This window comes from Sardina pilchardus, chromosome 20 (genome assembly GCF_963854185.1).
Source record: "Sardina pilchardus chromosome 20, fSarPil1.1, whole genome shotgun sequence".
Classification (NCBI taxonomy): Eukaryota; Metazoa; Chordata; class Actinopteri; order Clupeiformes; family Clupeidae; genus Sardina; species Sardina pilchardus.
The window spans coordinates 8,048,534-8,061,033 of NC_085013.1; the positions used below are offsets into that span (position 1 = coordinate 8,048,534).

General features: G+C 46.1%; 1 protein-coding gene across 2 annotated transcripts in view; it reads right to left on the bottom strand.

Annotated features, from left to right (window-relative positions):
- The window catches only part of ttc7b (tetratricopeptide repeat domain 7B), a 52,694-nt gene that overhangs the window by 14,155 nt on the left and 26,039 nt on the right, over nt 1-12,500 (bottom strand). For both annotated transcript variants that reach the window (XM_062522828.1, XM_062522827.1), the window contains exons 16-17: nt 10,861-10,977; nt 6,854-6,951 (exon numbers count right to left, since the gene is read on the bottom strand). In XM_062522828.1, the coding sequence (XP_062378812.1) occupies nt 6,854-6,951; nt 10,861-10,977 (215 nt within the window). The remainder of the gene's footprint in view (nt 1-6,853; nt 6,952-10,860; nt 10,978-12,500) is intronic.

Here is a 12,500-nt window from a genome sequence, read left to right on the forward strand (position 1 = left end):
TCTTTGCAGCGAGGTAGGGGGCTTTGTGATTCATTTAAGGAGAAGAAAATAAAAATATGATTTTGCCGTGTAAAAGATTGCTTAGATGCAACTTAAATGTTCTTCTTTTTGCCTGTATATTCCTTATAGCAAACTTTCCTTTCAATCACACGCACACAAACACACACACACACACACAGAGAAACATGAGACCCTCATATTTGAAAAAAATACATACCTAGAGTACACTACTTTCATCTCCACCATATCTCATACTAACACAAACCACAATGAGCCCTTACTGAGCAGAAGCAAACACCCATTGCTCGCCTCAGTCCATAAAACGTGTTGCCTGGTCTTTTTTTTTTTAACATGGCTCACCCTGGAACCTTCTAGAGCCTCCTGGTTTCAGAGGACCAAGGAGGACACATGAGAAAGTAGTCGATGGTACACATGAAGAGAACATGCCTTTCTACAGAACGCCACAAGACACTGAGGCTAAGAGACTTGGAGCAGGGCTGAAAAGCAGCACTGGTTGGATGACCTGCCGTTACTTTATGGCGAGGCTGTCTGACTGTGTGTGTATGACTGTGTGTGTATGCTCTAGATGTTTGTCTTCTGCCAACCCGAGTGTGAAGAGCTGCATTTAACTCACATTAGAACTGCCCACACCTGAGGCAAAGACACCGATGCAGCCTTTAGATATGCTGCTGCTGCTTCTGCTGCTGCTGCTGCAGTCGATACAGCACAGAAGTCCACATGAGCTGCAGGACTAGTCAGACAGACACAGACGAGGAAGTTGAAAAATAAATAAATAAAAACAGACTTCTTTTTCTCCGTCTGAAAGCTTCTGGGGGCAGTGGTTTATCGAGCGACGCCAAGGCTCACAGGAAGAGTCTAAAAGGCCGTATTGACAAACCTCCCCACGCAGCAGCAACGCTCCCCCCCCCCCCATCCCCACCCTCAACGTCCCCCGGACACTGTCGCTACGCCTGCCGGGCTTGATGCACAGCTCGGCACTCCAGTCTCGGCATCGCCACGGTAACACGGGGCGACGGTGAGTCTCCCCGAGGCGAATGTGACGCAGTTTTAACTGCAGCTGCAGCAGGAAGCACCGGGGCTTTCTGAGGGGAGCTGCTGCAGACCCACAGGTCGACACATAGACTATGGGTGCCTCTCATTCGTCTTTTGTACATCCTCCCTTCCTTCCTCGGTCCTCGTCCTCACTGATCTACATAAAAGAATGATGGGGCGGCATGAATGGGATAGCCTATCCAGTGTTAGCTATAGATCGGTGGGAACGAGCCTGGAGGATCGAGCATCGAGGATCGAGGAGAGATGTTGAGAGCAATGAGAGGCACCCTATATTTTACATACGTGGCGAATACTGCTCCTCACACTGCTGAATGAGCTGCAGCTGACAACTCCACGCTACCCTACTGCTGACTATTTCTGAATGCCAAGGTTGGAAGATGTATCTCAGAGCAGTGATGGGATGTGAAGGTCTAACCCTATAGGGAGAGGTTATATCTTGCTCTTAAATCATATTTTAAACAGTCGTCACTGTTCAACTTGCAGTCTGACAGAAAAATGTACCCCTGGCTTCTACAAATGTACAAAGATCTCCAATGCGTGGAGGTTCTGCAGCCAAACGGGCATGCAAGCATCAGTAAAACTACAGGATGGCTGCTCTAATACCGTGGTCTTGATCACCATGGCTCTCTGTCCAAACAACAAACAACAAACAACAACAAACAACACAGACACAGACACAGACACAGACAACACACAAACACCACTCTTGGAAACAAAAAAACATGACGTTTGACTACTGAGCCAATGTAAATGATGCATGTAAAGGGGGGGGGGGGGGGGGGGGGCTATTCAATCCTTTTGCTTTCATGCTCACGCATGATTGTTGCGGCCAGTGTAGAATGTCAGGGACCTCTGGCATACTCCAAAATAGGCCCCGCGCTCCTGTTTCGGCCCCGGGGCCCCGCTTCAGTGGGCCCCTATAAATAGCCGCTTTAAACCTGAGCAGCCCCGGGGAAGACAAAAGGCCGCTGTAACCCGCCACCTGGCCCCAGAACCAGAGCCGGGGGCCAACCAGAGAGCTCTCCTCTCCTCTCTGCTCCTCACGTCCGCCCACGACTCCGCCAAAACAATGCGCGTTGCGTCGTGCAGTCTGGAGCCGCCGCCCGCCACCGCCGGGCCTCGCGGCACCGACAGAGGACGGGTGGATGGATGGGGAGGTGGAGGTGGAGGTGGAGGTGGCGGTGGAGGAGGTGGTGGTGGTGGTGGGGGTCAGGTGATGTGGATTGACGGGTGGATGGAAAGGGATGAATAGGCCCCACTGACGAATGAATGGAGATATAATATGCCCTGTTCAATTATTGAGAATGCTCAGGGCCGAACCAAAACTGCAGCTCAGAGCTCAGTGTGGCCAAACAATGGCAGCCCCAGATGAGAGCAATGAGGGAGAGAAAAGGCAAAAGAGAAGAGAAGAGATAAGATAAGAGAACAACAAAAAGCGTCGAGCGCGCCTGCTGCTTCACACATGGCAGTGCAGCGTGCATGTGTGTGTGTGTGTGTGTGTGTGAGAGAGAATAGACAGGTGGTGGAGTAAGCCAGCAAAGAAGCCAGGCCAAGAAGATGGGGAACAGAGAGAGTGAAACAGAGAAAGAGTGATAGAGAGAGAGAGAGAGAGAGAGAGAGAGAGAGAGAGAGAGAGAGAGAGAGAGAGAAGCCGAGCGAAGGAGAGGGCTACTTACAACCTGATATAACGGTGTTAAAACCATGCATGTAGGCCTCTGGAAGGGTTGCATTTTGAAATTGAAACAAAAATATAAAAAAAGAGAAAAAAATGAAAATCAAATCTAAAATATTAAGTCATGGGAAACAAAAAATAAACAAAAGAAGGAGAAAGAAGGGATAAAAATAACAATGGAATACGGGTATAACATCGCATCTTACTTTGATCTACAGATACAAAACAATCACCAAAACAACAAAACTGGGCAAACCCAGAACCAAAAAAAGTCGGATCAAAAACCGCAGGAGGCTGCATGTTTTTGATCCGTCACCATTACTCTCTCCGTGATGTGGAGATCTCTGTCCATTTCACAAACTGTACGCTCAACAAAGAGAGCATAGAGAGAGTGCTCAGAACTCCACGGGTAGCTAGACACAAAGAACTCTCGCTGAGAGAAAGTTTGTCAAGGCACTGACTCTTGGCGGGAACTCGATCACAACAGAAACAGAAGACGACTGTATAGTACAGGTGACTGAAGAGAAGAGACAACACACCAGGAAAGCACAGTCTAAACTCAAAGGTCTCAAAGGAGAACAAGGGATAGAAGAAACATGAAGGAAGAGTAGTATGCAGAGTAGTATGCCGTTGTTGTCAACACAGATCTGGCCACAAAGTGGAGGGGAGGCAAACCTGGCATGGGGCGTTTGTCTCTAGTCCAGTGTCATTGTGGCCTTACTGGGAATAAGAGAGGAGGCAAGCTGAATGTGTGTCATATAAGGTCACCAAATGTGTGCGTGTGTGTGTGTGTGTGGCGGCGGCGTGTTGCTTTGAGTCCTTAAATTCCGGGGAGAGGCGTATCACTCCATCTTTTTGTCGCCAGTTTTTAGGGAGCCTTAAACACCCCCCCCCCCCCCCCTTTCCCCATGCTCCTGTTTGGAGCCAGGCGATAAGAGAGCCGAGCAGTCACTGGGACTGTGAGAGCGATCCTCTGCTCTCACGCGCACACTCTGATACGAAACGTCACTCCTTTCATCAGCCTTTCTTACTCTTCCCCGCTCCCTCTCTCTTTCTCTCTCCCTCTCCCCTTCCCTCTCTCTATCCCTCCCTCCTGCTCCCTCTCTCTTTCAGCTCCTGCTTCTTCATAAGCCGGCCACTCTGGCAGATTAGAGGCTTAATGTCAACCTCCAGGGGCTCTTTCTCTTTTTCTTTTCTCTCTGTACTTTCGCTCTTAAAGTCTCTCTCTCCCTCCCTCTCTCTCTCATACTCTCTCCCCTCGGTCCTAGCCCTCTAACCATCTCTCTCTCTCTCTCACACACACACACACACACTTCAACAGCATCCCACATCTCTCTTTCTTCTCGTAGTGTTCACACTTTAGCTCTTGCAGATCTCTCGTTCTCTCTCCATCTCTGCCCTCATTACTTGCTCGCGGACGAGCCTCGTCTTTTCTCTTCCCTTTTGCCACACACACACACACACACTGGCTCTGGCTCGCTCACCTCTTTTCTGTCTCGCTTTATATCTCCCCCTCTTCGTCTTCGTACGTACACCAGCACCCAGTGCCAGTGAATTCTCTTCCGTCGTCACATTTTCTGCACAGCCCTGTCTCAGACACAGTCTTATCTCCCTAGTCTCATACATCATCCCTTTCGTTCTCTGTCCATCTCTCTCTCTCTCTCTCTCTCTCTCTCTCTCTCTCCCTCCCTCATCCCCATCCCTTTCTATTTTTCTCCCTCATATCTTATGATGTGTAAGACAGAATTGTTTTGACTTGTAAACAGACACTCACTCCAACAGAGGAGGCTCAGCCTAGCAGTCAACTGTATGATCATGCAAACAGTCCACAGCTACCAGCTCTGTTGCACACACACATGCACACACCACATCTGTGTAGCACCCTCTGTGGCCGATGGGCACACACAAGGACATGTGCAGCATAAGTACTTGATTGCATTTTCTGTCCAAAAATGATCCAGTCCAAACAAACATGAACTCATGCCGTTTAGAAAAGGCTACCATTTGGGTAAGTTGACTAGTCTACTAGTCTTGTCGACTAGACTAGTAGTTGACTAGTAACTAGCTATGTGCATACGGCCTTAAGCCCCGCTCACATACAGTAGGCTATATGGTGATTTGCACATCTCCTGTCGCGTGGCGCCTCAAGATGAAATTATTTGAACTCTGTCGCTTGACGCTTCACCTGGCCCATGGTCATTTCGTCTGGAATGGTCTTTTGCGGCTAATTGCTAGCAGTCTGAACGGGGCTTTATACAGGCTGGCCAAGTTCGGAGAGAGGGGAGGAGGCGGGACTCTACAAGCCATGCAGTGAGTTAAAGGCATGGGATTGGACAGTGACAGCTGCGTCACACAATGCCTCACACATACACACATACACACTCCAAATCAGGCACACACACACACACACACACGCGTGCAGGGTGGTGTGTTACTGAAGGTGGAGAGTCGCCGACGAGGGGCGTGGTCACAGAAAGCCAGGCTGCCAGACTTGAGTGTGGAGTCACTCTTATTGGGGGAGGGAAGATGAGGAGCAGGAGGAGCGTGATAGAGGGAGGGGAGGAAGAAGAGAGGAGAGGGGGTCTCCGCACTCGAGAAAGAGGAAGTGGAACCAGAGGCTGTAAACATAAAAATAAAAACAGTTGAAGGAAGTTTGAAAATACACATACACATTCTCTCTATTTTCTTTCTCTCTCTCTCTCTCTCTCTCTCTCTCTCTCTCTCTCTCTCTCTCTCTCTCTCTCTCTCTCTCTCTCTCTCTCTCTCTCACACACACACACACACACACACACACACACACACACACACACACACACACACACACACACACACACACACACACACACACAGTCACACACACTACCCCCCATGGAAAGGCACAAGGGACTAGAAAGCCACTTCTATGGGGAAAATAAATAAATGTCAGTGCTAAAGTGACAGAAGGGAAGAGGAAAGAGGACTTCAGATGTGTACAATTTCCTTTGATAAAACACACTAGTTATTACGCTAGTTATTCACCTGTACAACTGCACAATTAAATAGTTACTCCAATAAAATGACACCAAATACCATCCCCAAGTTAGGAGGCCCTAGATAAGTCCTGCAGGGATATAATCTTGGTCCTGCACATTCATAATAATCATAACAACATACGATTTACAGTAGTCATAAATGCTATAGTAGTCACATGTTACATATACAACAGTCTACATTTGTTGTGTGTATATGGTTATATACACATTGTATAGTTTAAGGATATGATAAACATGACATCTAGGTGACACTTTTTTAGGTGCTTTTATGCCATATTGGTTACAAAATCAGAACAAAAATGTAAAAAGTATTAAAATATTATTTGAAAGGAACAATTTTAATAATGGTCTAATGGTTATTGCATAGACATGCATTCTGCAAGATGCAATACCTAGACACACCCAACAAGAAATTTCCACTTTTGGCTTGTATGGGGGAAACGATCAGCTGTAGTCACCTCCCTGTCCATGATTGATTACGGTGACATTTAATACACGCAAGCCTCTTCCACATCATTTAGCGCCTCATTGCAGCCGCATCAGGCTCTGTTACGTTTTACTGCTGCAGCAAAATCTTTCATTCTTCGCAGTCATTTCTGCATGAGTGTGGCTGTGTCACCACAAGGTCTCATAAAAGGCAACGACGGATCTTTTACTGATCAACCTGCAAATGGAAAACTCCAAGCTCGTCTCAACCAACTGTGCAACTCCAGGTAGAAATACACTGAACTGAGAAAAAACATTGAGGTGAACGCATTTAGCACATTCATGTCTTAAGGTGCTGGGAATAAATTCACATTTGTTCCTCATTGATGATAATAATAATAATAATAATAATAACAATAATACATAGGCTTTATAGAGCGCTTTTCAGGGTACCCAAAGGCGCTTTTGTTCAACATGGATGTGATTTCAGGTCAGGCTGGAGATACTGAGGCGAAGGAAACATTGAGCAATTTCCCTGGACACTGTCGCCATGGTAGGACAAACAAAGGAAGAATCGAATAGAAGAATGAGTTCCTCTGTCAGGCTGTAAAGAGTCTCCGTGTGGTCATACGTGGACTGGTTCTCCTACCTGTCTCAGGATCACTGAAGTCAGGCAGAGTCATGGCATTCATCTGCCTCCGGTCTGCCATGGCCCGATCCAGCAGACTGCTACCCCGGCCTGAGTCACTGATCACACACACACGTGCACACACACACACACACACGTGCACACACACACACACACACACACACACACACACACACACACACACACACACACACACACACACACACACACACACACACACACACACACACACACACACACACACACACACACACACACACACACACACACAATCAGAGAGAGGATAAAAATTACATCAGATTTTGATTCGAATGGATTCTACCCCTGCCTTCCAGCATGAGCATCCCCGTTCCATCTCCCTTACACCCCTCCCATCCCCCACGAGCACCCCCCCCCCCCACGAGCACCCCTCCCCCCCACCCTCTCTCCCCTCTCCTCAGCCCGTAGAGTCCCTCCCATCCTGTCACACCACCACCCAGCCTGATGAAACCAGGAGCAACCTTCTCGCCTGCATCCCCCACGTTAGCATCATCAGCACACACACTCGCTCACTCGTGTCAGTGATTCGGGGACACCACAAACAGAAAAAGTCATTCCAATAACACGACAATAACACAATACACAAAAGACTTTGGAGTTCTTGGCAGAAACACTGCAAGCCTAGCATTAAAGCAGTTGCCAAAATGTATGTCTTGAGAGGCTTTTACTAAAGTGTACAAGGCAACAATGTGCTGTATTGCTATTTCTAAGCATGAACACTAAAGGCTATGAGTGATTTTTGCAAATTTCACACAATAACAATAACCACGAATTTCAATCGAACATAGATAGACTACAAATGACCGTGACAAAAATGTTTCAGAAAGCAGGTTGATGAAAGATCAGGGTAAGTGCACATGTATGTGTGAAAGCCTGTGTGACTACACAGCAATACCACTAGCATATTTGTGACGACTGTTATCGCGTCTCCATGACGATATGAAGTGGATTAAAATCTCTCTCACAGAATGACAGACGTCGTCCCTCATCACTCGTTTTTTTAGCAGGAACGGGACGGGACGCGTGCGCTCAAACACAAACACACACACGCACGCAAGCATGCACGCACGCACAGTCGCACACACAACCCCGAGTCTCCGGTGATTGACACACCGACTAATGCACTGCAGGATAACAGGAAAGGACAAATCCAAAATAAACAACAAGAAGAGCAAAAGCGAAAAAAAAAAAAAAAAAACCAGCACCACATGAGGGTGGCTGTCTGACTGACTGGGAAGGAGCTGGGTGAAAAGTCCGGACACTAATTGGTCTCCCCGGAACGGTGTTAGCGAGCTTAATGAGAGATAGACAAGATTGATGAGAGCGGCTTGCGCATGTGGCTGCTGCTGCTCCCGCTGGCCTCCCAGGCCGTGTGTGTGTGTGAGACAAGACAGGAAAATAACAAAAGGGGGGGTCTGAAGGGTCGGCAAAAACCTGTCCGGCTATTTGAGAAGACCTGCTGTAAGTACCACAATGTTAGGGACCTGTTCTGTTCTGTCTCTTGCTCGAAGGACCACGCGGTCTTCTAGTATGCCGAAAGGGCCGAAGGTTTCGAGAACAGCGAAAGGGTGTGGCCAAAGGGATACGCCATTTCGCTCGAGTGTGAACTGGCGAGAGTGACTCTCAGGGCCAGCTCTAGGCAGGGGCCAGGGTGCGCTATGCTCACTCAAGCATTGTGTCTTGCCTACCCAGACAGCCAAGAAGTCAACGTTTTTTGGGGGAATTTTATGGGAATTTAAAATGGGGGTGTGTAGACTTGTGCCCCCTGTATTTTAAAGAAGACCATTTATTTATTTATGATACATTATTCATTCACAAGGAAAATTGGTGACATTAAAGGTTGGACTCTTCTTCATTTTTTTAAATTCAGGTATTGATATCAATTAACAAAAGATGTTTTTTCATTCCTACAGATGCCTTTAAAAAATTCTTGCTATTTTTCACATAGATCTCTGTTTCTCAAAGTCACTGAGTGCTGTTGGTACGAGAAAACCCCTAAAAAAAGAAGCATGATATCACTGCAAACCTTCCATATCTATCTATTTAATCAGACTCACACTGACTCTGTTGATTAAGTGGACAGTGTTTGAGAGCAACAGCTTTTCTCTGCCTAAGAGACATGTCATAACCTGCAAACAGTCAAAAGATCAATATGCTGATCTGCCAGTTACATCTCATAGCCTAAAGTATCCGAGATGCACTCAAAAAGTCACAACTTTGAACTTGTCTAGCGGTACAAAGTGGAGAAAAGTATCTGTGATCCGTCAATGCATGCCCAGATTGAGCAATGTCACAGGGCAACCACAGAACCGGTTCCATGTGTTCCAATTGGATGACTAAAGTTCTCAAGAAACTGATCATTGAAGTTCTCAAGAAACTTTTATGAGGTTTTATGAGGAAGTGTATAGTGCGTGATCACAACAACTTTGGGTTAATTATTAAATACGTTTTTCAACATGTTGCTTTGGGAAAAACATGGGGCAATTCGGGGGAATTTGTTGCAGGGTAACCAAATAACCGGTTCCATGTGTTTAAACTGAATGATTATCAGGGTTCCCACTCAAATGTATAATTTTTCAACAATAGTGTAGCTTATGCTTACTGCAGGCAAAACTACAAAACAAAGCTATCAACTTTTCCTGGAAAAACAGTGATGTGATTAATGCCAACAGGATAACTGATGAGAAATAATAATAATAATAATAATAATACAAATTGTGAGTTATTTTCAAATTATCGTGTGATTGTTTTTTGACTCTCGCACAAATAAATGTACATTTTTTGTTTTGTTTATTGAAAGTATTTTTCCTTTTGTTTATTTTTTATTATCTTTATAGACAAATATTATATATATTATTTGGGAGTAAATAAACAAATCCCATCTTACAACTTAAAAAACTCCTGAGTGATCCTGAGTGTGACCACCTTGCTCAAGACGCACTTCCACATCTAGCCTCAACAGAGTCTGAGTTATATTTCTACTGCTTGCGTGACAATAGGCATACAGTAGTTCAAATGACTCCGTATGCTCTGTACATTTAGTCCTTCAACCAATCAGACCAATGATCCAGGTGCACTGCGTGGATAAGCCAGTTTGTGATTGGTCCCCGAAAATTTGTAACAGAAGCAGGAGAGGGATTTCTCCAGTCTATGACTTTGCCCCAAATATGATACAATTCCTTGACTTTCCATGTCTGGAATAGACGTTATCAAAATTGCATGATAAACTTCAGATTGGTGTGTGTGTGTGAGCAACCCACAGGTTACTCATCTGGCACTGGATCATCTTCCTTAATCTCAATATTCTGATCACAACAACTCTGGGCAGATTACAAGCCAGCACCAGTCAGAGGCTGCATTCATTGTTTTGCTCTTTTATGATATCATCACATCACCAAAAGTAGGTCACTGGATTTACCAGAAATATTTGGCAGTATTTTAAGCCACAAAAATACACACCTATAACGTGTTTTGATACAAAATGCGAAGCCATTTTCTTCAACAAAATGAAATACAAATGACAGCATACTGTTTCATATTTTAAATACTTATTTTAAGCACATGTATCAAAATACTGCCTATCCCTGGCTGTTGACTGCAGCAACTCAAGGTAGGCAGTACCGATTTATATTTGTGTTTTGTGTTTGTCAATTTTGATCCAACTTTACCGCTTTGCTATGTTGCCCACCCAAAGGCAGGCTAAAACTGGCCCTAGTGGCTCTGTATGGAGGTTGTAAAATTGAGAGCCCTACAGCGTAGTTTTTATGGAACTATACCAGAGACATGCTTTGTAGTACGCCTAGGCTTTGCCTGTTGAGGTTTTCTAGGTTTGATAAAGATAGATAGATAGATACTTTATTGATCCCCAAGGGGAAATTCAACTCTGTGTTCTCTGCGTGTATGTGTGTGTGTGTGTGTGCGTGTGTGTGTGTGTGTGTGTGTGTGCGCGTGTGTGTGTGGGGGGTTACCTGGGGTTGGTGAGGTTGTAACAGGACTTCCAGATCTGCAGCATGTGTTTGCAGGTGAGCAGTGCGTCCTCAGGCCCTCGACACAGGGCCTCCAGCTTCACCTTCGTAAACAGCAGGCTGAGGACACACCACACACACAGCATTTACTTTCTCCAGCTTCACTTTAGGAACACCACACACACACACACACACACACACAGACACACACACACACACACACACACACACACACACACACACACACACACACACACACACACACACACACACACACACACACACACACACACACACACACACACACACACACACACACACACACACACACACACACACACACACACACACACACACACACACACACACACACACACACACACACACACACACACACACACTTTATTCCTCTAGCTTCACTTTAGTAAACAGCAGGCTGAGAACACACATGGCCAAAACTCAATTCAATAGAGACTAATAACTATTCATAAGAACACAAAATTGTCAGGTGCATTAACCGCTCATACATGATTCAAACATGTTACGTTGTTACATGTTGACAGTAATAGAACAGGCAATGTTATGGACACACACACACGCACGCACGCACGCACAGCCTTTTTAAAACCAACATTCATACTCCTTTCCCCATCTTTCCTCCAAACATCCAGACCAACATGCCACCCATCATTCAGCACGTGTCTTTCTCTTCAGCTATGCAGTTTCATCTCTACTCCACTCAACTCCCAATTCTCCTCTCTCTCTCTCTCTCTCTCTCTCTCTCTCTCAGCAAGTCTTCCTAATTATTTCCTCTGCCTTTGTCTCTCCCCATTTCCTCGCTCCTTCTGAGGCGCAGCAGGACAAAAAGCGAGCGGAGCTGTGGGTCTGATCAGTAGGACGGCTAATTAAGTGTTTTAATAAAGACAGTAAACAGGCACCCACATCTCCAGGCCAACGCCGCTGCTGCGCCAGTTTATGCAGGAGACACCCAAGCTGTTTATTTCTAATCCGAATGTCTGCTTGGCTCTATATTTCTCTCTCTCTCTCTCTCTCTTGCTCTCTCTCCTCTCTCGTTCTTTACCTCTTCTTTTTGCATCGCCATTCACTTCTTCGTCCACTCTCTCCCAATGCTGCTGTAATCCTCCTCTATCCTTTTTCTCTCATAGTATCCCTTCTCCCTCTTTATTTTCTCTCATTCCACTTCATTTTATGCCTTCAACCCTTGCCTCACCCCCTCTTCCTCCCTCTCTCCCTTCCTCCCTCTCTCTAGTCTTTTCTTCCCCCTCTCCGCTTGCCCTGGTGATTTCTCCTGTCTCACTGAGCGTGTGCACAGAATAGCACAAAATAAACTCCTCAACTCAATGAGCACCCTTAGCTCAATGTGCACACACACACACACACACACACACACACACACACACACACACACACACACACACACACACACACACACACAGACACACGCACACACACACACACACACACACACACAGACACACGCACACACACACACACACACACACACACACACACACACACACACACACACACTGGAGTGTCTCTCTCTCTCTTCCTCTCTTCCTCTCTCTTCCTCTCTCTCTCCAGTGCACAGGCAGTGGAGCAGTGAAGGGTGGGTGGATGTG